The following is a 27,075-nucleotide window of genomic DNA, read 5'->3' as shown; positions in this document are numbered from 1 at the left end:
CAAGAGGAGATGTCTTTTTGTAAGGATTCTCATCCACTTGGATCTGTTTTGTAAGACTGAAGCATTCAGTATGCTGTGGTTGCGGGGTCATCCCGCTGTCACTCCTTTTAGATATTAGATACAGCGTCAAGAGAAAAATGATAGGCATCAGACACCTTTTACTACTTTCGTTTATGCTGCGCAATGAGCAGAAACTAACCTTGAGAGGGACGAATTGAAGTGATAGCCTTTTCATTTTACCTTTAGTCCAGCAGATACAAATGAAAACCGCAGACGACAGAATGTCTAAGCTCAAAGTGACAGGATATGAGACTCTCAGAGAGTACTCTTAACAGGTTTAAAATGTTTGTATTCTTGAAGCAGTTTTCCAATGTTCATGATGCCACATATTTTCATTTGATAACACCCAACATGACTTTCAACAGAGTTGCTGTGGAGAGGGTGAGCAGCACCAAGTTCCTGGGTGTGCATGTCACAGAGGACCTCCCTTGGACCAACAACACCGCATCACCGGCCAAGAAAGCTCAACATCTCTTCTTTCGCCGCAAACTGAGAAGAGTCAGAGCCCCGGCCCCCATCGTATGCGCCTTCTACAGAGGCAGCATCGAGAGCATCCTGACCAGCTGTGTGGTGCGGCGCCTGCACCTCGTCCTGGAGCTGCACCAGTCACTTAACGCAGCAGTGGACTGCTTTCTTCGCACTGCATGTCACTTTAACGTGTTATGTGCCTTAAGTCTTATATATATTGATGATTTGTATCTTACTTAGCTTATTTTGCATGTCCTTAGCGTTTTTTTTTAAATATACATTTTACATGTTTACATTTTCTTTACTTAGTATTCTACTTACTGCACCATGGGTCTTAGAGTAACGCAGTTTCAATCCTCTGTATGTGCTGCACATATGGCAGAATTGACAATGAAGTTGACTTTGAGCATTATGTGGGCACACTTAAGTCTCATCAGTGATGATAATAAGCAAAAGGGAACCAAATCTTATGAAGGGTCGTATAAGCCATATTTCATTCTGGCCCTCTCACACTCATATGCGCATGCATTCTCCTCTCACATTAATGTATTTTTATTCTTACTCCTACAAATTTTTTATTGTCATATTCATATATTTTTAAGTAACACATTTAACTTCAAGCCTTAGCCAATTCCCCTTAAGGTGTGTCCCTATGTTACAACAATTACCCATAATTATAACAATTGTTATAATTTCTATAATGGGAATATGGTGTATAGAAAGTGTGGAGTCATACTTCTCACGGTGCCTATGTTCCCTGAAGGCAACGTGATAGAGGAAGGTTCTCAGCCTTCTTTGTTATGCTGTCACTCGTGATTGCACGCCCTTCTAAGCTGATGCCACGCCCCCCCCCACGCCACATCCACGCCAAAAGTTTGTACTGAAAAGATGAGACCCCGCAGTGAACAAAAGATCTGAAACCTGAAATAAGATTTGAAATTGTAAAAAAAAAAAAAAAAAAAATTAAAAATAGGTGAATCTGAAAACACGAAATCTGCAACTGAAAAAAATTAAGACTTCAAAAAAAAAACTGAAAAAAATGAAAACTGAAAATAAATAATTTGTTCAAAAGAATTGCAGAACTGAATAAAAATTAGATTTAAACTGGAAAAAACCCACTTTTCCTGCACTATTATCTAGTTCGAGTACAATGTTGTTTGTTTTCAAAATTCAAGATCGAATTATCAACCTTCAAGGTCAAATCTTTTTCAAATTAATAAAACTTTTCGCCCTGATGGTCTCGTCTGTACGAAGCGCGTTCCCGGTGACTCCTTCCTTCTTGTGCTTGCGCGCTCCCGTCTCTCTCTCTGACAGTCCGCCTGCTCTCTCTCACGTGTTTTCTGTGTATAAAAGGGTCTAGTTCTCGGCTCATCATGTCCAGTGTGTCACCAGACAAGCGACGAAAAATGGAGTCGGCGCTCAACCAGCTAAAGAAACACACTGTGGTGGTTGCAGACACTGGGGATTTTAACGGTAAAAAAAATCTGCTTTAGCACATGCTAATGTTAGCCGGTTAGCATGCTAACTAACTGAGCAGGAAGGATCGAAGTTTAATGTGACTGACCGCTGTGTCAATATCACGTAGTCAAGAGTGTGATAAATGTTAGCATCAGTCTCATTTCATTTTCACCAACCTGCTAAGGTCAGCCAGCTTAGCTGTCCAAGTCATAGGTGGTTTTATGGTAACTACTAAAGTTGATAATCTTGTAATCCAATTATAGTAGCTAGTTATTAAGGTTGCCTAACTTGGCAGCAGTAACGTTAGCTACTTTACGTTAGCCGCACTAGCAGATTATGCTAGCAAACTACCTTCGTCTCTTTACTTATTCAGTTGTAATGCAGGTATTTTGTTGACATCAGCCTCTTATTAACCTCACACATGTCAAAACTTGAAACTAGTTAAAAGTTACACCTGTTAAGCATTTGTACGTAGTGAAAGTACAGATGAAGTTTTGGCAAAACGAGGTTGTAGATTGTTGTACGTCCAGAGTAAACACGCAAAACACGCAACAAGGCGTATAATGTTGATTTTATTTTTCCATTTCTTCCTCATTTGTCGCGTTCAGGCCACAGGGGAACGGGTCATGTTTCACAATGGGTCTGAATGAGGAACTTTGTGTAATCTTGGTGTTACTCTGTGATGCAAACCAGATAGCTTCTCGGTCAGGGTTTGCAGACTCAGGATGACATGACAGAACTGCTTTGTGAGTCGGCAGTCAGCCGTTACACCGGGAAGCAGATACTCGTTACACAGCTTGGATAGCTTGGATGGTGCATTTTTGCGTAGACTTTTAAATTTTACTTAACAGGTTAGTGTAACTCAAAGCTCTTTGCAATGAAGAGGACTCGCACAAATCACATCCTTGCATAACAGCAAAGCTTGCAACAGTTCAGTACCTGCTCACTCAAAGTGTTGCCAGTTCTCCACCTTTCATCAGACTTTGATGAATCCCAGTATGTCCAGGAGTGTTACATCAGGATTAAAAGAGAGTTAAATTAGGATTGCACATAGGTATATTTAATTTATGAGCAACTGCGTGACAGGCCACTTGCACTAACGAATCAATCTTGCATCTCAGATTTTATACTTGTCCCAAAAGCATCCACGCCTGAACTGGTGACATTGTGTCCACCGTGCTTAAGGGTACATGTTATTAGTAAGTGAACCTGCTCATAATGTTGTAATGTAGGACCCGTCTAAACATGGCGGTAAGATATGTACCAAAAATTAAAATGATTGGACAAATGGATAACAAGCTATGGTCACTTCCCTGCTAAGCCCTGCCAAGTTTTTGTTTGGTTGACTGCACCCATTTTTTTATCACTTAGTGTGTATGTAATTTTCTCAGTACAGTAGTTTTGGTTATATGGTCAAAATTCAAGAAGTAGATTTTACTTTACCTTTTTTAAATTTATGCTAACTGGCAGAAATTCCATCACTGCAGACTCTTGTAGTTGAAAAGGCTTTTTTTATTTTGTAGAACACAGTGAGCTGAGGTCACTTTAAAATTTCAAGTCAGTCTGGCTTGCAGTAGCCTTTCCAAAATGGAATCTTTCAGTCCTTAATTACAGCTACACCTTCTGGTCAGCTGGGCTTTTGTTTCTTGGGAAGCTTAAAAAGCTATAGACACTGACAGCTGTCATTTGTGCAAATTTATGCAAATAATTGTCAGCTTGTCTAATACAACAATACAACACTATAAACTGAGCAGAGTGATACTTTTTGTGTCCCACAGGTCAAATTGTGTGTATCACTGATCCATCAATAAATCAAAATATCTCACAACCGTAATGCCTCTGTCAGTATTACAGTTGAGAAACAAAAAAAAACCTGTTCTGTGATAGTGATAAGAGGACTGGTTCCTCAAGATTTACAAAGCCGTTGACTTCTCTTTTTTTTTAAAATTGCACATATCCGTCTGGTTTATGTAATTTAGGTGTTTCATGAATATTTGGACCTGTTCAAATCACTTCTGTTTCACACAAGAAATGCAAGAACTTGGTAAAACATAGTGCAACACCACACGGTTAGTGTAATACCATACTATTGCTTCACCTATGTAAGCAGGGGGGGAAAAAACAAAAAACGTTAGGAATAGCTTTAAAGTAAATTTAGTACCCACATGTGAAATCTTGCACAAGGGCACTTGGTAACTGATTAGCCTGCATGTTTCGAGATGGTTTCAGGTTCCTCGTGAGATGAAGAATTGTTCACTACTGCTTTGGGAAGGTGATAGACTTGATATGCAGTATGCTGTGAATTTTTGTTTAGTCATTTAATGTTATTGGGAATATAAATTTTGCTGACGCTCGCAGAATGATTTGGGTAGAAGACTGCCCTTCTGTGTACAAACATGACATGACCAGCACATTCATCAATGTTTTATTTTGTGGCTCTGCTATAATGAGCACATCAACTGTGTAGTGTCTCCTTAATCATGAGTATCTGGTCTGACCTGCAGAATGATCCAGTTTGATCTCTGATCCAGAGAGAAAAAACTGGTTCCAGAACACAGACAGGCTTTGTTCTTAGGCTGAAGGGCTGGCAGCATCGACTCAACTGCTACAATCGAGTGGTGACACACAAGCTGCTGTGCTTCATGAAAAGGCCCTGCTGCTCATTCATATCAAATTCAGGTTTGCAGTTCAGGCCTGCAAACTGCAAGAGGACGTTTTTAATGGCAGTTCTGTAAATTTGTGTTATGGAATACATTGATAGAGACCATGTGTTTTTGTTTTTTGGGGATTTTTAGTTTGTTTGCTTTTTTGTGGACATCATAAAGATTATTTATCTCTTAATTAATTTATTATGTTTTTTCACATGATTATAATATTTTGTGTTAATTAAAAACTTATTAATGTGGTTTGCCCTAGTTAATCAGCATGTTTTTTTCCTGTTTTCCATTAACTGAAAGATCAGCAGCATGAGCAGGTCTGACTTTGTTAAGGATGAGTCTAAGGGTTCTAAGGTGGTGTTAAACTGTAGCCTTTACATCGATTGGTTTTTACGGGATGGTGCAGCAGTACATTTATGCAGTAGATGGCGCCATTTTCTTCCTCAAGGCAGCAGCATATTGTAGGTTTCTTTACTCTTTACTGTTGGACTTTACATGCATTTGAAATGACAAGTTACAACAATTGGATATTTTTCTGTATGACCTTGACAGGTCAATGTCCTTAACATCTCCTGCACCAGCACAGAATAAGGAGTTCAGTTAACTATTTAGTGGTAACTTAGCAAGTCTGGAAGGATGCAAAAATAAGAAAATGAATGCATTTTAAAATTGGTTGTGAAGTTATAGTATGTTTACCTCAATACTATCATGGGCTTGTGAAGTCTTATCCATAGATGATTCCATGTACAAGATATTTGATATCTTTATAGGAATATCTGTGATAAAACAGGTTTGGATGTGACTTCTAATGACTTTGATCTGTCTTCCCATCCTTCAGCAATTGATGAGTACAAGCCTCAAGATGCCACCACAAACCCATCTCTTATCCTGGCCGCTGCTAAGATGCCAGCGTACCAGCAGCTGTTGGATCAGGCCATTAAATATGGCATCGCAAAAGGCGGGTAAGAGGTTGTGTTCAAATGAGACTTATGCAAACCACCCAAAAATTAATCCATTCTTAGGCTGTCGATCACATTAGAGGTCGCAGTACTTGATTCCTCTTTGCAAGGTGTTGATAAATGTCCTTAATTTACTGCAGTTGGTTAATTGTGATGTTTCACTCCTTTTTTACTTTTGAAACCTTTTTAATTAGTAATAATTTGACTCATGTAATCAGTTTATATTTAAAAACTACTGAGTGTTTTAGAAAGTCTTACAAACTTGTATCAAAATTCACTTCAGTCAAATGAATTCAGCCCAAAGTCATCTCAAACTTGCTGTAATTTGAATGTGCAGTATTCAAGGATTGCACCGTTTAAGAATAATATAACAACTACACAAAGTCCATTTTCATAATTTTCCCTTTTAGTTAGTTAACAAGCTTCGTAATGTTTCCTTGTCTGTCCAGAACTGAAGAGGAGCAGGTAGCCAACACCATGGACAAGCTGTTTGTGAGTTTTGGACTGGAGATCCTCAAGAAAGTCCCAGGCAGAGTCTCTACTGAGGTGGATGCCAGGTGGGTGCAAACAACACGTCACAAGGTGCTAATTATAGACAGGAATCTTGTTACTGTATGTTCTCTGTCCTGAATGTATCGAAATGACGTGTGTAGATGAAAACAAAACTTCCCTTGCGTGAAGTCTTGCTCATGAGATTAGACTCCGAGTGAACAAAACGATTGGTCGTCAGAGACCAAATTAATTGTTGTGTCATCACTCGTCTCTGAAAAACAACTAGATTAAGTTTAGTTGTGATTCATGTTGTGTTTAAACATCTGTTTTAATCTGTTGTAAAAGAAGTGATAATGAATACATGCACTAACTTTGTTTATTCAGTGCTTTTATCTGAGGCATTTCACAATGCACATACACACTCAAACAAAGCTAACCATCAGGACCAGTTCAACGTTCAAGGATATGTGGACAGTTTTGAAAGTTGTCTTACATTAAACCAAATATTTGTGTCTCGGCATGCAGTGTAATGTGGTTGTCAAATTTGTCATTATTATTCCATGGCTGTGTTGTTTCTCTTCTCCTGTCAGACTGTCTTTCGATAAAGATGAAATGGTCGCCAAGGCCTTGAGGCTCATCGCTCTTTACAAAGAAGCAGGCATCAGCAAGGATCGTGTGCTCATCAAGTTGTCTTCAACATGGGAAGGAATCCAGGCTGGCAAGTGAGTGTGCATTGTGTGTAATGTATAGGTCTCTCATTTCTTTTGTCAGTCAGTAAATCAGAGTTCAAGCCCCACAGGGGAAAACCGGTTTGTGATGATTAAGTATCATCTTTTTAAGGGCTCAAAAATGCCCCTCAAACTGTGAGTAGACTAACTTTAAATTAGACATATAAGGGAATCGGTGGCACTTTGATTGCGTGGTTATTAAAACGTTGTGGGCTTTATGATGATGAAACGGGTGTGTGTTTGGTCTTGGCTCTTTGTCTGTTGAGCACATGAGGCTTTGAACCCGGAATCACTGCTTGAAGCTTCTATTTTTGATCTTCTCTTGACTGAGCAGATGTACGTGATTCCTACCGGCATCCTTACAGTTGAAGTCTGCTGGCTTGACTGAAACAACTAGTTCATCAGCTAACAAGAATACGTCAGGGTGGAGATATTTGTTTCATGTTTCTCTCCCTCGCTTTATGTCATTTCTTTGCTATCTGTAATACAGGCATAAAAAAACACCCAAACAGTACTTTAAATTATTCTAACAGTAATACATCATTGCTTGGACATGGATATGAAGCGAGCACTAAACTGTGAGGCAGTTTCAACAGTGGCTAGACTTGTAATGCAGGATCATATATAGAACGCTGACCCGAAAATACTTCTCCCGCACGCAATCATTATAAAAGGCACACCTGTAAAATGTTAGGCAGATGCTCCATGGACCCAGAAATATTTAAACCTCAAGGCTGGAGAACTTTAAAATGCTCAGCAAGCAATTTTCATTGGACTAAATGGGGCAGCAAGTCATAGCAGAGATTTGAATCTGAAGTAGTTGCTCCTTATTTTGTTGTGTTTGGGACATTTCTAGGCATCACCAGTCCTAGAGAATGATGGTCGATTAAGCCTCGATTCCAGGTTGCTAAAATCCAATAACCTGGGAATGTCACTCAGCAACCAATAATGCCTCTGGCTCACAGCAGGTTTGAATGCTGCGTTTACAAACAGCAACTGACAAATCCTGCATGCTATGTTTTGTAATATTTGCAGTCAATTAACGATTTATTCATACAGGCTCTGAAACCATATTTTATTAGGTTTATCTGGTCTTTCATTATGAGCATTAGTTGAAGACATTTGAATCATTGAAGTCCACCCCAAGTTCATTGTCGTTGCACCTTGCGTCTTAAAGTTCAGATGAAGCAGTTTAGCTTTAAAATTGACGCAGCAGTTGTGTCCGTTAAGCTCCAGAAGATTGTCAGCAGACATTGACAGTCTTGAAGCATCCCTCTTCCGCTGACTGACTGACCAAATACTCACTTGGTTCAACTAAAATTTGTTCTGCCAGATTAATTTGATGCCTTGCTGTTGTTCTGGTTATGATGTCTGTAAGTTAGCTAACATTTGCTCAAGAATATAACCAAAGAAAAAAGCTGCAGTCAGTTTGAGAAAACCTGAGCTTCAGTCATTTTGATTAATGTAAATTTATTTACTATGCTGAAGGGTTGTCTTAAACCTGCTAATTCTTCTCACTGCAATTAATGAACAATTAGTTATTGTTTTTTTTATTATTATTTTTGTTTTTACAGTTGCTCTTTAATAATGCAAGACTATTGCTATCTGATTACTTGCTTGTATCTTTAGGATGGCCGATTACCAAAATTATCAAACTGTACATGAATGCTTCTATTTTATTTATTTTTTTACAGGGAGCTGGAGGAAAAGCACGGCATCCACTGCAACATGACCCTGCTGTTCTCCTTTGCTCAGGCTGTGGCCTGTGCAGAAGCAAAGGTAACACTCATCTCGCCCTTCGTCGGACGCATCCTGGACTGGTACAAGGAGAATACAGACCGCAAAAGCTTTGAGCCGCACGAAGACCCAGGTACTAAAGGCCATCCTTAGTGTTAGAAAATTGTGTTCTTCCATCACATTATCAGCATAGTGGCACCAGTGTCAGATTTGGTCATGTTGTGATGCTTAATACAAAGATGTTTCACTTCCTTCCTGCAGCCACCTGAAATCTGAGCTGTTTGCTTTCGGGTATGTGCTGGAGTGTTATGGGCTGGTGACAGCCGTGGCCAATCATATCCGCTCCATCAATCTTCTTTAAGAGCAACGTGGTCACTCATAATCCAAAATCAAGTACTGGCCTTTTTCATCCTATACTTCGCTGCCCAAGCTTGGAGTTACTCCAGTGAGAAGTTTACGGTCTGCAAAATAAATGAAGATCCATTTAAATTCTTTGTTGAATTAAATGAACTGTCCTGATTCTCATGGGGACAAAAGAAGAGAAAAGGCCCATCATATTGGTTCTCACAGTTGCAGATGTAACTGTACTGTACTGTAATCTGCTGATTTTGTCCTGAAGAAAAGCTGAAGCAGACTTGTGTCACGAATGACTTGGATACCCGGTTTGTTTGTTTTTTTATAAGATACTGCAAGGGATACTGTGGAAGGTCACAGTTTTGCTTTTCACTTTTCTCACTTTTGTCACTCCAAGCATAACTAGTAACGTGAGAATGCCGACATCTTTCAGCAGCTTGTTTCTGGTTCTGCTAGATTGAACCATAGCATCTGCCAGGTGACAGTATGCATAACTCAAATCAGAACGCTGCAGATGGGATGCGTACTTGCCGATGACATGAGTCAGTCAGTGTTTCCCACAGGTTGAGACTTTGAGGTGTGGCGCAGCGAGTGACAGTTCATTCGTAAGCTAGTCAACCCAAGGGCTGAAATTCAAAGTGAAATATGTATTTTAGTAATATATGTATATAAACATGGTGGCTATCTCACCCCTTGCATTCATGTGCTTACTTTTTATGTGCTGGATTGGCTTGGTTCGACTCGGCACGTCAGGGGTTTGAATCTCCATTTCAACATGGCCACCTGCTTGCAGGTGTGCCTTTCAACTGATGACGCACTTGTCTTGACTCGACATTGTTTAAAAAGAGGGGTTGGAAATGAATGGATAATCACTGTTGAATTATCCCTGTTGCTTTTGCTGTGAGAGTTTTTTTCCCCCTCATGCAGCCCAGCAGGTCAAACAGCTTGTGTGCTGTGCAGTAAGAGCCTGATGTCTTCAGCTCCTAATCGAACATCTCGCTGGGCCATTTGTCTCGTACTCTTCCTCCCTGCAGTACTCAAGAAAACACGCAGACGAAACTTTCCAACGCGAGTTTGTTTGTCTCACGAGTAAAGTATCCTTCAGTAATAAAGGCAGAATTAAAGCAAATTAAAACAAAAATGTAGTGCATTGTAAGAAGACGCTGGCCGACGGGTCTGCATGTGCCGCCATCATCTCGGTGCATCGCTTGCTAGGTGTGCATCCTAATATATCACAAATGTTTTGGCATCTAATCCATTTTGGCTTGTTGCTTTCTCCTCCTCTCCATCTCTAGGTGTCTTGAGTGTCACCAAGATTTATAACTACTACAAGAAGTATGGCTACAGCACTGTGGTGATGGGCGCCTCCTTCAGGAACACGGGTCAAGTGAAAGCGCTGGCAGGCTGCGATCTGCTCACCATCTCCCCTGGGCTGCTCGCCGAGCTCAGCCAGGACCACAGCACTGTCACAGAGATGCTCAGTGCAGAGAAAGGTACCGTTCTATGATTCAGCAGACTACTACACCCTCGGTGTAGGAAGGAGCGCTACCGCAGGTCCTTCATTCCCACTGCTGTCAGAATATATAATCCTATGGTCTAGTACTGTGTTTACTGTACCTTGTAAATTGTTAATTTATTTTACCTCTAGTTTTTTTTGGAACTGTTTTTGCACACTTTTTGCTTTTTGCACTCTTCTTCTGTTCTTGTGAGCTGCCACGACAAGTGAATTTCATCTTATCTTATCTAACTGCAAAATGCTGCTGCCCTCATTAAACGGACAGTTCATGTTATTATCAGAAATACATGTTTTTCCTCTTACCTGTAGTGCTGTTTGTCCATGTCAGTTGTTTAGGTGTGAGTTGCAGACTTGCAAGACATCTGCCTTCTCTCCAATATAATGGAACTAGATGGTCCTTTGCTTGTTGTGCTCACAGCACCAAAAAACGCATTTGAAAAGCTCAAAAGCTACATCTCTTTCTGAAAAGCATGACCTGGTTGTTAAAGCCTAAGCTTTGTTCATGTTATTACTGAAAGTTGCAACACTTTTTAGTGTTACGGTACTTCAATCTGCCCGCTTTAGTTTTCTGTTCAGTTCTCTTTTTCGCCTCTGGTCTCTTAGCAAAGCAAGGCCTCATTCGGACCAAACCAGGTGTTGGGTTTAAGCTGAGGCAGTGCAGGCCAAAGGGGTTTCCCAAAAAACAAAGCGCCTATTGTGATAACTTACATTTTGCCAAAAATACCCTTTATACCTTTGATTGAATTTCTTTAAAATCTTCACTACGTTTATCATAAGCCAGGACAAACACACACACAAACACAATGTGCTTATCGTGGTTTTCAAAGTGTGCTAATGGTAGGCATTTGATTGTGTGTTGAAGCAGACCAATCTAAGCTGGGTGCAGGCCTATTATGGTTTTGAAACCTCATGCCAATTGTGTTGACACAAAGAAAGTATCTCTGACACTTCTGATTATGGATGGTTGTACTGATAAAGGCGTTGCTTGTCCTCAAACGCCTGCGTGTTGTTCTGTTGTTTTGCTAATTGTGGGGCACAGAGAGACGAAGGCAAGAATGATGGATAGGAGGGATGTTTGTTAAAGTGAGCAAAAGTTCTATGAGACAGCAATCCTGCAAATAAATGGTTCATTGGCAGTGTTTCCCATATAATTGTACAGGCCTGACAGGAACCCCTGCCCCATGCAAAATATCCATTCATTTTGAAATTTTATTTTGAAATCCCCAGTTTGTTTCCACTTACTTCTCTTTCCATGCATCCTCTCTGTTTGTTTCTGCTGTTGTTAGTGCTGCAGAAGTGACTGTGGCAAGATGCATGCAGCACAATAAATTGATTCTCTCTGTATTTCATGATCTTGCACTGTCAGTGTGGTACCACATGTATTTATTTTACTGTTGTGATGTCTGTTGTAAAGACTCTTTTCTGCTTAGAAATTAGTGTCAACCCAGGCCAAAGGTCTCACCCTACAGGAAATACTGATTATTATATTCCTAAAACCCTAAAACATCCTGAAAATCACTTAAAGCTTTGATGGTCTGTTTTTGTAGCCAAGATCTGTGATCTGGAGAAGATCCACCTCGATGAGAAGGCTTTCCGCTGGGAGCACAACGAGGACCGCATGGCTGTGGAGAAACTGTCTGACGGCATCCGCAAGTTTGCTGCCGACGCCATCAAGCTGGAGGCCATGATTAAAGTAAGAGCGTTTTTTCACACACTGTTTGCCAGTAGAAGCTGTGGAGATTACTTCACTTATGCAAAGTGTTTGTATTTCTTCGCTTTGTATGCTGGCTTTTCAGCTTTTGTTTGATTGTTTTTTTTTAAATTACAGGAGAAAATGCTGAACGTGAAAAACGGCCAGTAATGGACAGATTTGGCGTCTCCTGCTCCATTGACAGGAGTGTGAGTTAGGAGGCTGCTTTACTTTTCACCAGAGAGAAGGTCGAGAGCACCAGGAGGCCTTCCCTCTCATCTGACCAAACTTCAAGTTCCTCCCTCCTGAATGGACTCCTTTTCCTATCTTTGGCTGGGACTGACTCTGTTTGTTTTCTGATCAAACATACATGCTTAATGCTAATGTTGGTGTGGGGTGGTTGTGTATTAGTCTAATATTTAATGGGAATTTGACCAGAAAGGAAAGACATTACAGAAAAAAAAAACTGTCTTATTGAGTCTTGTAAATCATATTATGTCACTACTACAAAGGACCATGAGCACTTTTTGGTGAGAAAAGACCACAATTTTGCTATTAACATCGTTTGTATGAGGTTGAGAGACTGTTGTATCATTCCTCAGAATTTAACATTTTGCTCTTTAAATAAAAATCTCAGTCGTTATGGATGTGTTTTGGTTGTTTTTACACCACTTGCGCCTCTGATTCATCAGCAGTCATTTTAAACATTTCAAATGAGAGCTGCATCAGTTCAGGTGAACTGAGATAATTATTTGAGTGAGTTTTGTAAGGCCAGCCTCTCGACGTGCAACTTTTGTCATGCCTCCTTTACGATCTCTCGTCGAGCCGGTTTACCTCCATTCCATCTCTTTACCCAATTTTAGTTTAACTCCACCTTTAAGACTGTCGGGCCTTTAAAGGCAGAACACATTTCTTGAAAACGTCTTTATACTTGTTTGATACGGGACAAAACCTAAATACTAAGTGGGACTTTGAAACTTTTGAAACCGAGTCTGGCAGGTGGCTTAAGGTAATGACATTTTTTTAAACTTTCCTTTTTGTGAGCAGTATTTCAGTGTGTTTTTTCCAGTGTGGGAAAAAATCGTGTTGTTTAAAAGCTTGTACAGGTGAAATTCTGGTAACAAACTAATTTACATTTTGAGCATGTGATTAATGGTCATGCACAAACTTGACTGTAATATTGCACAGAGCTTTAAGTAAAATAAACTTCCTGTCCTGATCCACCAAACATAATGAAACAAAATTGAAAGTCCTGTAACAAGGAATGATTACGAACGAGTATGACAGAAAAACCAGAGCGGAGAGGATTTTTGTTGTTTTAGTGAGCGAGTTTGAATAAGAATCTCAGACCAACATTGCATCACACAGTGAAAATAAGTGTTTCAAATAATTAATAATCCAAGCATCACATGCTGTTCAAATTTAAGCCGGGGTCTTGCAGCTGAAGGTGAATACTGTCCCTTTTGACAAGTTTTGCTGAATACACGAACTACCAGAATGTGATGCTGAAATGTGTCTGTTGTGGCTCTGAATCTGCTTTGTAAATGATGTTTTATCTTTTAACATAACCGTACAGAAGTAAAAGACTGGGACTGTTCAGCTTCTAATTGAAATTGCTTTCAAGTTGCTTTGAAGTGTCATAAAATTTCCACGTTTTAATACTTCTCCCAGTAATATACCGTTTGCTGCTAATGGGTCTGTTATCATCCTTGTGTAATGTAAACAAAGATTAAGAACCGCGATGCAACAACTCCAGTGTGGAACTTGAACTGGGCTCATTGTTGTAGATGTGGAAAAAGGATGAATGGAAATGTTTGCTTGAGGCTTTCAAGTTTGATCTTAATTTAATTTTACCTGCGTGCTTCACTTGAAACTCTTTGGTCAAGCACCTTAACTATGTGATTAAGCAATGCAATTTAACATTATCTTACCAGTTAATATTATTAGATAAATAATATTTGTTGGGGGATTATGAAATAAAGCGCCCAAGGAGAGGATAAGCAGGAACATGGATGGAGTTTGAACAGCAACAGGAGGGAACAATATTAAAGCAAAACAATTAAAATGTGTTTGCAACGAGTGGTTTAAACACCGAGCAGCTCCTCACCTTGTTTCAAACCCGCGTCTTCAATCGGCAAACAACTTCTGATTGAAGAGGATGCGACAAGAGAGAAGAGGTTTACCGAAAATCATTGGTTCCTGTGGGGAACAAACAGTCACTGATCAGCTCAGAGGGAAGCTGGTTAATGAAAGAGGGCCTGGGACTTGTGTTTAAAATTTTAAAAGATTAACCTCTCAAATCTAAATCTGATTACTTGTAAATTTGACAAATTTGTAACAAAATTCTAGAAAACAGCGAGGAAGATGTCTTAGAAATGGAAAAACAAATGAAGCAGTCATCTTGTAGGCATTAAACATCTCCCAAAGTGTGTCTCTCTACTACTTGTATTGTGCACGATGTAAATATTAATGTATTTTCTTCACTTGAGTTTACTGCAGTTTGATCATTTGCTGAGCTACACCTGACTTCAAACAAACTTTAAAAAAATAATAACAACGTATGGTATGACATTGTGCGTCATCAGGCTGCCATAGACGTAATTTTACAGTCACGTCTTCCCCGTGTCATCCAATCATGATGCGCCTGGTGTCATTTAGTAAGGCGGTGGTCACATCGGGGTGGCTGTCACATTATTGTGCAGGCTTCATAACGCTCCTCAACATTCCTGCACAACCTGCTGCTGTTCACTCTATTGAACCTCCATCGAGCCCTCTTTTTCAGCGTTGCAATGTAGCTACTTAAGTACAGTTTGGAGACACTTGTACTAAACATACTCCACTACACCTCAGAGGGAAATAGTGTACATTATTTACTTTTTTGTTTAAGTAATTTGACAGCTTTTGAGATGTTTGCATGCAGAACATAACATGAGACTCAACAGTAAAAAAAAGGATAGCTGAAATGATTAATTGGTTAGTTGATTCATAGAAAATTAAGTGGATTTTCCTGATTATACATACATACTTTTATTTCAGTGACAGGAGTTGTTCTTTATTTACAGTGTGGTATGAGTACTTTTACTCAAGTATTGTATAAGTTTCTGAACTTTAGAACAGGCGTCACAATCCACATACTGTACATACATATAGCATGAATTGTAGCAATACCAGTTCCTGTCAGCTTTAATTTTCACATCAGTCAACACTCCTCTGTCATCTCACTCTCATCTTTTTGAAGACAATAACAGAAAGCTGCTGTAGCATCTCTCACATGCCACAGTCATCACTTGTTTCATTAAGTGTGGGCACTCTTCCCACTGAGTAGGCCTTGGATGATTTACTGCTAACACGTAAACTTCATATACAGTGCATTGTAAAAAAGCAATTTCAAAGTCCTTTCTGTCTCTGTACTTCTTTAAGGTTCAGCGTTCCTGCCTGACTGAGGAGCTGAGATGATGGTCAGATTCAAGCTGATGGTCCTCTTGCAGGGCCTGGCTCTGTCCCTGTTTGGCCCTGCCTACGAAGCCTCGTCTCTGGGGCTGACAGTCCACGTTGTGCCCCTGGAAAGCGATGCAGGGAGAACGGTGGGCAACGTTTTCTCTCCACAAAACAATCTTACCGTCACAATGTCTTCATGTCCAAATTGTCAGATGTAACCCTACACATCCTATCTGTTCTTACATTTCTGTGATTTTCCCAGGCCATCTGGTGACAGTGAATTAATTCAAACCATTTTCTGCTGTCTAAAAGTCAAAGTCATGTTTTTGTAACCTTAGCATGATGTTGTTTCCATCTACAAATCTATAGTTTTAAATTATGTTTTGAGACTATCCATACTAGGACCTTTACAGGTGTTTCTAAATAAATCCGTGTTTCTCTGCAAACCATATATTCATTTTTTCCTAAACTAAAACCTACTGAAAGGTTAATATTAATGTTAAAATATTCTTTTTTATTAATTTTACAGAAGGCTTTAAAAAATTCTTCGTTTTTCTTGATAAAATACAAAACAATCAGGATCAGAATCAGAATTCCTTTATTGTGAATGTGAATAGTACTAACAAATAAGAGTGTGTTTAGCCATTGCCATTAAATTGAACCATCAGTGGTTAAAAAAAAGGACGAAGGGGGTGAGGGGGACCATCAGCACCCAGCAGTTCTACAGGATCATCAAGAATATTTAACAGTCTGGTCTCCTGAAAGGAAAAAGCATTACGCACCCTGTTAGACTTGACGTTTGGTATTTTAACAACAATGATTTTACAGGCATTGTTGACAATATGTTGCAATCAGACGACAAAACAATGTGAAAACAGTGCAAATAATGACTGACCCTGTGATGGAACCTAATGAACACCCCAGACCAGTTGAGCTTTTGGAGGAGGTGATTTTGTGTTGTTGTTTTTGTTAATTACCACTATGTTGTAACTGAATGTCAGCTTATAATCAAATTTCATACGCTGAACCTGTTCAATGATCTGAGCCGACTTTTGACTTTTAAGCCCTGCGTTCGAATGACCGCACACGTCTGTGACTCGTTTTAGCGAGTCAGGATAGAAAGGAGTAAGTCGTTTTGTCCCTTTGCTTCGTGCAGGTGCGAGCTCATTTCAGTGCCATCGTTCCCAGTCCCTGTCCAGCTTTGTCAGGACTGTGCGCTGAAGGGGAGGACTGTCAGGTCCACGCCACCTCGTTTCCTTTCAACGGCACCAAACCCGAGTCTGGCTGGTGTGTCCGCCAGTGGCAGAAAACTGTTCCCAGTGATTACAACGCCACCATCAGTTTAGGGTACGATACCTACACAGTCTGGACCTTTGACCTCACACACCTTAACTTTATTATCCTTTTACATCCACACATTTTTACACATTTTTCAAATACATAATTAATGCACAATAAAGAACGTACACCTTTCCAAACACTTCTTTTAATCTTCCGTCTAAGTGCTTATGTTGCTGATTCAAGTCTTGTTATCATTATAAGACAATGGAGATCGTGGTAATTTTTCATATTAGTAAGCAGCTTAGTTTTTTCTGTGTGCGATGAGAAAAATGTGTAGGCCTTATTGCATTTCTTGCAATGTCACTCATTCAGATTAATGTCTCTTGACTTTTGTGTTGTGTGCAGTGCTCTTAATTCTTTCTAACATTTCTGTGGTAATTTAGGTATAGTTTGAGTATAATTTGGGTATAATACGCTGTGTACCGTCTGTGTGCCAAGAGCTGAATGTGTCCAAGCTTCTGCTGGTTCTTTTTAATATCTGACTTGGCTCATTGATCTAAGATATTTTTATTTTATTTTATAGATTATTTAGTATGATTATTTTACCATGAGTAAGATCAGCAAGACCAGTTTCACTTACTCTGTTACACACTTTGTGTCTTAAATCTTTAGGTCCACAGAATTTTATGTATCTATGAAGGCAGGACCAAAAGTGCGGGCTAATAGTGGGAGACTCAACCAACCTCCTTTTGTTGCTCTCCCTCCTCCACTAAGGTAATTCACACACACACACACACACGAACAAGAACAAGTCAAGGATACTGAAAACCTCATCAAATCGATTTTAGAAGTTTCAAGCGCTTAGAGGGACATCCTGATAATCTGTGCAGGTTTTACTATATCCACATTCTCCTTCTTCCTTTGTTCTGAGCCTGTTTGAGATTTTAGGGGCTGATTATCTCATTCTTTCTGTCTCTTGTTGGGTGATGGGATCAGGGCCCGTGTGAACTGCCCTCACCACTTTCATTTATCAGTGAAAGACTTGGATGGTGACAAGGTGCAATGTCGCTACGCCCGCCCCGACCAGGGAGAGTGTCTCGACTGCAGTCAGCACTCTTTTATAGAGCTCAACCAGGTGAGTCTGACTAATTTTATGTCTCATATGTCATGAGCAAAAATCTATGAGCAATAAGTATTTACAGTATATGATATGGGTATGATGATATGATGAAACAGTGGTGGTAGTACTGAGATCCTCAAAGTATCTATGCTGCAGTGCAAACCAACTCTGTTTTGCGTTTAAAATTTTAGTTCTGTATAATTTTTTAAATTTACTTAAGTGAGTTAGTAAGTAAGTAAGTACTCATAAAGTCTTAATGTGATGATATTTTACATTGCCGGATCATCATTGCTGGGTTGGATGACCTTCAAAGCAGCAACTGCTACGACTTTGGGACATCTGGGTCTCAAACAAATCATCAGGTTTTAGAGGCCACTCATAAGTCTTGATCTGCAAAATCGGATAAACTGTCGGATAAGTGTAAAATATTTGCCTTTGACACAGTGAAGTATAAAGTAGCATAAAGTGGAATATGTAAGTAACATTCAACCTCAAAAATTTTACTTCATTAGCGTAACTAAATAGGACAAGTAGCTTTTCAAATGATTGTCCCAAACACCGGATGATGTCTCAGAGTGCAACGGAAACCCTTACCTCAAGGCACTGGTATGTATAAAGCTGTTTCAGCAATGAAGGAGAACAAGATTGGCAATTACTGAGAAGGCAGTTACTATGAGGGCAGCCATGGCCGTGACAGAGCAGCTCACAAGCAGCTTGTAACCGGAGGGTTGCCGGTTCACTTCCCCCCAGACTGGCTGTGTGTGTGTGTGTGTGTTTCATTGTATGTAAAAATATACTGACGATAAAGTTTGAAGTTTAACAAGTTATAATAGCATCCTACCAGAGGTATTCAACAGCTGTCTCAGTAAACAAATCATGGTTTGCGGTTCGACACTTAGTAGGTTGACTTCCTTGCAAGGAATAAGTTAAGTTACCCTGAACTACCAAGAGCCCGTATTTCCAGAAAAAATATTCCATTTACCCACTGCCGCCTGTTGTGGACTTTTATCATTAAAATAATTTCTGTTGTATAAGCTGGTTCTGTTTAATCCCATACTTTGACACTGTTGTGTCCCCAAGTGGCAGGAAAGTAGCCTCCATCAACTTTTGACCCCAGGCAACTGAAATTCATTGTTCTTTAGCAATTGCACCTTTTCTCACAGTAACCAAACAAGAGTGACAGCTCTTTTTTCATCTTTTTACCGTTCAACCCTCAACCCTTGCCAAATTCCCGTTTAGGCTAAAAAAAAAAACAAAACAAAACATGATGGCCAAGAAACAATGACCCAACACACCTGATTGTGGAGCTCATTTGCTGAAATTATTTCTGCTCAGTGAAAACATGTAGTTACATTGTGTTATGCTACACTCTTTTACCAGGAGAAATGCATGTTGACATTCACTGGAAAAGCACCAGCAGGACAGTATTTCATCTACCTGATGGCGGAGGACCTGATTCCTGTGCCCAAAATAAGCCAGGTCAAGGACAACACACCCCTAAGCTCTGTCCCTGTGCACCTCTCTCTTACAGGTGAGTCTGTCAGTCAGATAATGTTCATAAATGTTGCATATAACTACAGTGTTAAAACCTGAAAGAAGCCAAGTCAGGTCAATTTTATTTATAAAACCCAAAATCACAAATCACAGTCCCTTGGTGGGCTTTACAGCCTGTACAGTGTCCTTAGACCCTCAATTTGAAAGATGAAAAACTCCCCAAAAACATCCTTTTTAATAGGGGAACTGAAATGGAACTGAGGAAAAAACATGAGGAAGAGCTGGGGGTAGCAGAGCTGAACATGTTGAGATTTTCTTTGGGCACGACCAGGATGGATAGGATCAGGAATGAGTACATTAGAGGGTTTGGACATGTTCAGAGGAGGGATAGTGAATATACTGGTTGAAGGATGCTGAGGTTAGAGTTGCCAGGCTCCTGCCTGGCAACTCTAGAGGAAAAGGTCTAGAGGAAAAGGTCTAGAGGAAAACCAAAGAGGAGGTGTATGGATGTAGTCAAGGAGGACATGAAGGTAGTTGGTGTGAGGGAAGAGGGTACAGAGGATAGGACGAGATGGAAGCAGATGATTTGCTGTGGTGACCCCTGAAGGGAACAGCCGAAAGGAGAAGAAGAACAATAGGGGGAAAATGAAAGAGCCACAGAGGAAGGGTCCTTCTCACTGGGCAGACACACCTATGTGCAATGTAGGTCGCATGTACAAAACAAACAATCAAAATCAAGGAATAGACATATTATAGTCACAGAATTTTAAATTGGAAAACATAAGTGAGCAATGATCCATAATGGGGCACCAATCCAGATCCAATGAGGCACTGACAGCCAGGAGAGAGACGGGCTCCCGGAAGACAGCTTGAGGGAAACAAAACACAACAGAAGTTAAAGAGTCAAATCGGTATGAAGGGGCAACTCTTCAAGTCTGACCTGATGTGAAAAAAAGCCAAAGAAGTGAGGCTAAAATAAGTGATGAAATTTTCTGATTTCGGTCAAGATTAATTAATTTAATGTGCTGATCAAAAGAGAGGATGTGCCGTGTCCTATTTAAGTCCTTCCTTTCATGACTTTCTGAAGTTATACAACCAACTCTTGTTCTCCTTCCTTCCAGTGGAGGAGTCGACCTCCAGCTGCAGTGATGAACCTGTGGCAATGGATGAGACCCCCAAAGAAGACTCCACAATATTTGTCCTGCCATACCAGGAGGTGAAACTCAACATCAACTTTATGTCACAGCAGGAGAGGTGCGTCACTACATTCGGGCCTGCAAATGTTGAGTGTGAGACTGTAGTGCCTTCACAAATCCCACAGTGGAATGAAAACTTTCAGTGGTGACATGTACAGAACGCAATGTGCTACATTCATAGCTGTTACTGCCCTGTCACTCCACGCCTGTCAGTCAAAACACAAATTAAATCCGGTTCATGCTTTGTGAATAATTACATCTACACCCTGTAGATTGGTGAGTGTCTATTGCACTTAACAAGTGAGTGACCTCAGAGGCAGCTGTAATAATTAAATCACCTATTTGGGTTGGCCAGTGGTGTACAGGCTCGTACAAAATATACAGCTGTGAAAGCTGAAAATAAATGTTTCTCTCTACATTTGCAGTGTTTTGGAGGTAGCAGTGGTTGGTCCCCCTGAACTCCAAAGGGTTGGATTCAAAACAGTTGGCCCTCTGGCAATGATGAGTATGGGATGGGTCCGCTCCGAAAACACACTGGCCAGCGTTTTGCCCATCTGCTTTGCTGCGAATACCAAGAGGTAAGTTGTTGTGTGAACTGAACTGCACTAATGCTGTCAGACACGGTGGTGCGATCCACACTGTGACCCCCCCCCATGAGCAGGGGTGGGGTGTAAATCAGTGGTGTAGTAAACTCAACTGAACTGCGGTTCATTTCCAGGTTCATATTTTATTTTAGGTGTTTTCTACAGCAAGTTTGGATGCTTTAATATTCAAAAAAACACATTATTTTTCTTATTATCCATTGTGGCAGCACTGTATTGACCCTCTATCTGAAACCCTTCGATTTAGCCCAGTCCTCCTTAAGCCCCTCGCCTTCACAAATTTAACTACAAATTTGTGCTACTCATACTTACTAGTAACTTTTCACAAAACTCTAAAAAAGTTGACATAATAATATACAGTAGAAGATCCTTATGTTTGGGAATTAGATATGATAATCAATATATGTGTGTTCAATTTGAAAAACCAGTCACTCACTGATATAAATGACCTGTAATCAGTTTTCACTGCCATTGTTCCATTTCCTCCATAAACAAGAATTTAAGCCATCAGACTGATTTGGAAATTAATGTTATCACATCCACAGTGTACACATACTGGTGATTTAAAGTAAGTTGACTTTAAAAGTACTTAAAACAAGTAAGTATACCAAAAGTTTGTACTCAGTTACAGTATACTTAGTCACACTCACCTTTAGCACTCACTCAACACCCCCCCCCCCCCCCCCCCCCCCAAAAAAAATGCACACAATGTACTTACAGCCTGGTTGCCAGCAGGTTGAAACAAACATCAAAACAAGGAAGTACAGTATATATGGACTATATTGTTCACACGCACACCTGCTTACACTGCAAGTCAAATGTTCTTATCTTGGACAGGGTGTATTTAGTATAGGCGTGGACTGATTTGCACATTTTGTCTTTCCAGTTTGCAGTCTGAGCCCAGATGTGTGTGGCTGTACCAAAGTAAGACTTTCAGCTTCCTAAAATAATCATAAGAATTATAACAATCATGGAGGTTGGTGGTTGGAGGGAACAATACACCACTCCTAACTTCGCAGCAGGTTTCCTCCAGACTACATAAGCTATTATCCATTGAAATATGCCTTCTTAATCTTTTCAGGGGAAATGAGGACGCTCCCTGCTGGAACAGGTGGAGAAAATATCACACTTTCAACATTCAAGTTTTGTCGCATTAACTTTGTTTTTTTGTGTCAGAATTTATTATTAATCTTAAATTCTTCTGCTGCCGTCTGTCTGCAGAGCTGAAATGTGGGAGGACAGAGATGACTTTGCTGCTCCCTGTCACTTCCCTGAGTGAAGTCAACTTGGCCGAACTGCAGCTCAACAGCCCCACCTGTCCCGTCACCTACAACAACACACACCTTACTGCAACCATCTCCTTGAGTGGCTGTGGCACCAAGATTGTGGTAACATGCTCCACTTTTCTGTTTTTCTTATTTTCCTATACCCTTTCTTACAGTCAAACCTTACTAAACTGAAAATCTTTGCTGACCACAAGCGATTTAACTTCTAATTGTGCAGGTGTGGTTACTGGTACAACAGAGCACATTTCTGACCACACCTGAGGTGAAACAGTCTGGAAAATTTTCAACCAGAAAGGGCAATAAAACACTGCCTCTGAGTCTGGTGTTAAGTTATTCATTAAATTCAAAAATCCTTTGCACTGACAGATTATTCAGATGAATGTGAATTATGTTTGTACTTTTCTTCACTCTCTACTTTTTTTCTCCAGCAATCTGGTTCGGAGCTGGTTTACACCAACACCTTGCAAAGTGTGCGTCCCTACTCGGTCATCAGCCGCCAGCCGTCCCTCATCCTCCCTCTGGCCTGCCGTATACCTGCAGTTCAGGTCAAGGGACCGCAGTACCAGATCAGCCTGCCCACAGAGAGGGAGACCTTTGGTGAACTTGATATCTGGATAGAAGTTCACTTTCCAGGAGAGGGACCGTTTGCAACATTCACACGCAACCCCACGTTTCGCACCTCCCAGGGCTTGCTAAATCGAGTGCGCAGAGAAGCAGCCAGCAACTCCTCTTCTAGTCCAGCTATCGGGTCCAAAATCAAGGAACTGGATCTCCATGTGATGTCCAACTGCAGCATTGATCGAGCTGAGATGATAGTGAGCAATTGTATTGAGTCTCAGACGGAAGACTTTGCAGTATCCCGGACTATCCTGGAGCAAGGGTCAGTGACAATCGACTTGTTTCCTCTAATAGGTTGAGGCTACCATCTTGAAGTGGGCTTATACTGTGTAAAATTGTATGAAAAAAATATTGACTCTGTTTTGGTGACCTCTGAATTTGAATCATAACCTTTTCTTTTCTTCTTCTTTCAGGTGTACATCTTCCGAAAGCGCAGTAGAAATTCCTACAACAAAAAGCACTTCCAAGGTTTACCGCATCGATCTAAGCAAAGTGGACAATCAAGGATCAACGGTCTGTATTCTCATGCAACACACACAAACATTTGGGCAGTTTTCCTCTTCAGGGTACTGTTCTAAATCTCCCAAGGCATGTCTGAGGAGAAAATTAATTTTCACTGTTGTACCGATATACTTACTTTCACAGGCAGCAGTTTTAGCTCTTCTCTCGAGTGGCTTCGGCTGAGTCATATGGTTTGGTGAACGAATTTGTTTAAGTTAGCCTGTGACAGACTGACAGTTTTGAAAGTGTTTACCTTTTTCCAAGCAGCTTTTCAGATGATGATTTCTCAGATGGCTCTGTGTAACAAACCATCTGGTGTGCAAGGTTACTTACACATAGACTTTGAGGTGGATTGTTCTGTTTGCGTCTTTGAGTAAGACCCTTGTGTAGGCCATGGTAGTGCTGAGAAGCTTTCTCTCCATGATGCTTTAGAGATTTAGTCCCAATTAAGCCATCTGAAACAGCTGGATAAGCTGTTTGGATGGCATGTTGATTCATATAACAATTACAAGGATTGCCGTGAAATTCTCTACAGGCATCCATGACCTCAGAGGATGAATCTTACCATCTTTGGTGATCCCCTGACCTTTCCTCTTGTTCCACTGTAAGGTTGCCCTAAAATTCAAATGATGAATTGTAATAGCTTTGGTGATCCCACACACTAAATCCTTCCCATTTTCCATAGTTCTTAAACAGTGACAAAAAGTGTTATTACAATGTTCTCACAACTAGCGATTCATGTGTGAAATTTGTTTGAGCTGTCTCTTCACATCACTAAATTTTAGCTATTTATTTTGTATTTTTCAGATGTATATCCAGTGCACAGTCAATCTGTGCATCAGCACCTTACCCTCTCTGAAGTGCCCCAGTCTGTGCACTCGCTCCTTTAATCAGAGAGCTGTGATCAGCAGTCTGTTTACCAGCTCCTACACCGTACGCTCAGGAGCAGTTAGCCTTGTGGTCACAACTCCTGCACCGAAAGTAAACGTCACCCCTACTGCGACCACTGCATCAACTACACCAGGTGCACCAGCTGCAGTCACGACTGTCCTTCCAAATGTGACACCTTCCCAGAGCACCGCCTCGCATGGTAAGATGTTATCCTCTAAACAAGCCTCTATGTCTTCGTCTGTCTGTGTTTTTGAATTTGTGATAGTTCATCACATGAAATATCAATCCACTGAGCTATGAGTTACATTGCAGTTTGCAAAGTAAAATGTATTGTGTTTTAATATATTATATAATGTATATGTTTTAAAATTCTGTGCATTGAATTATTGAGCTGTTTGATGTTCATCATTCATTTAATGTTACAAACTGCTTAGCTGGCTAGAGGAACAAACAAAGCCGTTAACTGCTCTGGGCCCCGTATGTATAGACATATGTATTTCAAGGTCCACTTTTGTCATTTCTGTAATTCATAATAAATAATCGTCTGGGTTATCACATGTTTTCAAAATTGAAGTAATGATTCAAGTTACATTGACCACTTTTAAATGTACTACCAGGAGTGTTTAACCGGTTATGAAACACTCTAATACCTCTCTATGAACTACAAATGCAAATGGGACCATCAGTTAGAAAACTGGCTATGTCTGTCTCCAGCTCAAATTTTCCACCAAGCAATAAGTCATAAAATTAAATCGATTTTTATGGCAGTGTGAAGTAAGGAGTCTCACACCCTCAGAAAAGAAGCTGCTCACCAAGCTACAATATGTCTTGCTGTTGGTTTATGTTAAGAAGAAATAACATTACGAGGAACTATTGATAGCCGTTCAGTTCACCTGAGCTTTGCTACATGGCCTAGCAGATCGAGACCTTGACTATAGGAGGCGGTGGTGCTCATACTGCTTTTGTCCACAGGGGCGCCAGAATCAACAACAACAAAAAGAAAGTTTCTTGTAGCTGCTTTAATGTCTTAAACAATTTTAAATCACCTGTCATTTTTTAAAAAATGAAATATACATACATACCGTTAATTCTGTCTTTTCTGCTGCAGCTCCAGAACAGACCTCAGCAATGGCAGCAGGAGTGATTTTGACAACTGTCTGCATATTTCTTCAAAACATCTTCCTTTACTGAACCTGCTGCTAGATGATGATCTGTAATAACACGTAGCACTACATTTGTCTGTTTGAGATGTTTTTGCTTGCATCCTGTCAGCTTTATACTACTTCCACTTTCTTCTTTCCATCATGCATGTACCCTTAATCTTTATCTTAATTAAAATGGCATCCAAGCCTGGCTAAAACAAGCTAAAAAAAAAAAGAAAGAAAAGACAAGGATGATGCAAGCATGAGTATGGTGGCAGGGTGGAATGTATCTAAGTATATTTATTCAAGTGCCGTACTATAGAGGCATAATATGTGGCAATTGCTGTTTGCTGTTCGAAAACAACCCAGTCAAATTTGGCAAAGTTTGAAGTACTTGTTCTCTACCTGAGTATTTCCACTTTATTAACTTTATATTTGTACTCCACTATATTTTAGAGTCAAATATTGTACTTTTTACACCACCACATTCTGTGGTGGTGCTGAAATTTGCAAGTTAAAAGATGCTTCTGTATGGGTTGAGAAACTTATGTATTTATGCTAAATAAAGTATTTTGAATTAGATGGGAAATGCATTGTCACAAGATGAAAACAAGGATGTTTTTCTGAACTCATGCAAAGTTGACTTGTTAGAGATTGATGACTTGAACTTGATACTTATAATAAATGTTGCTGATAATAATTACATACTTTTACTAAGTAAGGTTTCAATTTCAGGTCTTGTTGCAGAGTATTTTCACAATTAGTGCCTTCACTTAAGTATAGTATTCACCTCCATCAGATATTTTTTCTCTGTTGGGACAATCAAGACCCGCACTTTCTTTCAGCACTCTGAAGTCAAAGCCTGACACGATACAGGCTGCTGTGGCAAGCCAAGGAGCGCAAATCAGCTTCTCTTGTATCCAACGTTGGCAGCGTAACTCTATGCATTGAAGCCTTAAGGCCTCATCTTCTTCACTGCACCCACACAGCAATTGGCTAAAGGCCAAAATTGCTAAACTTGAGGGACAACGCATGATACAGAACATCTGCATTCCTGAGTCCAGTGTATATCTGCGCTCCAGCGCCATCTTCTCCCAGATGCTAACAGAAGATTGTTCGGTAGGGCACACCATACAGTAAGCCTACATACAAGGGAAGCCATTGGCGACCAAACGAAAGACTTGGTACTTCTGGAGGTGAGGACAAAGACGAAACATGGAATAATGTGCTCATCAACTTGTGTTGGATTTATCATTTTGGGCTGCAGTGCACTCTTGAAAAAAATTGCATGACGTGTTACATTTATGTCTGAACAAATCTCTGCTCCTTGAAATCAGTGTTTCCTCAGAGGTCCACAGCAGAATAGTGGGGAAACTTTGAAAGGCTA

The 27,075-nt window shown here is 40.2% G+C and overlaps 2 protein-coding genes across 2 annotated transcripts; both read left to right on the top strand.

The window, feature by feature from the left end:
• The first annotated feature begins 1,816 nt into the window (after positions 1-1,816).
• On the top strand, positions 1,817-12,762 carry taldo1 (transaldolase 1). The gene is made up of 8 exons (XM_046394219.1): positions 1,817-2,001; positions 5,482-5,605; positions 6,052-6,159; positions 6,685-6,816; positions 8,517-8,692; positions 10,209-10,406; positions 11,977-12,122; positions 12,258-12,762. Exons 1-8 carry the CDS (start codon positions 1,902-1,904, stop codon positions 12,288-12,290), a joined length of 1,017 nt encoding a protein of 338 aa, XP_046250175.1. The 5' UTR covers positions 1,817-1,901; the 3' UTR covers positions 12,291-12,762.
• A 115-nt stretch (positions 12,763-12,877) lies between these two features.
• Positions 12,878-26,270, top strand: LOC124061887. The gene is made up of 15 exons (XM_046394207.1): positions 12,878-13,128; positions 15,540-15,703; positions 16,714-16,904; positions 17,511-17,612; positions 17,835-17,973; positions 19,339-19,489; positions 20,574-20,706; positions 21,074-21,226; positions 22,137-22,174; positions 22,332-22,361; positions 22,472-22,638; positions 22,965-23,416; positions 23,568-23,667; positions 24,463-24,745; positions 25,655-26,270. Exons 2-15 carry the CDS (start codon positions 15,572-15,574, stop codon positions 25,735-25,737), a joined length of 2,154 nt encoding a protein of 717 aa, XP_046250163.1. The 5' UTR covers positions 12,878-13,128; positions 15,540-15,571; the 3' UTR covers positions 25,738-26,270.
• Positions 26,271-27,075: the final 805 nt, after the last annotated feature.

Source organism: Scatophagus argus, chromosome 1 (assembly GCF_020382885.2).
Source record: "Scatophagus argus isolate fScaArg1 chromosome 1, fScaArg1.pri, whole genome shotgun sequence".
Classification (NCBI taxonomy): Eukaryota; Metazoa; Chordata; class Actinopteri; family Scatophagidae; genus Scatophagus; species Scatophagus argus.
The sequence above is the reverse complement of the archived record's forward strand: the minus strand, read 5'-3'. Positions and strand labels throughout refer to the sequence as shown.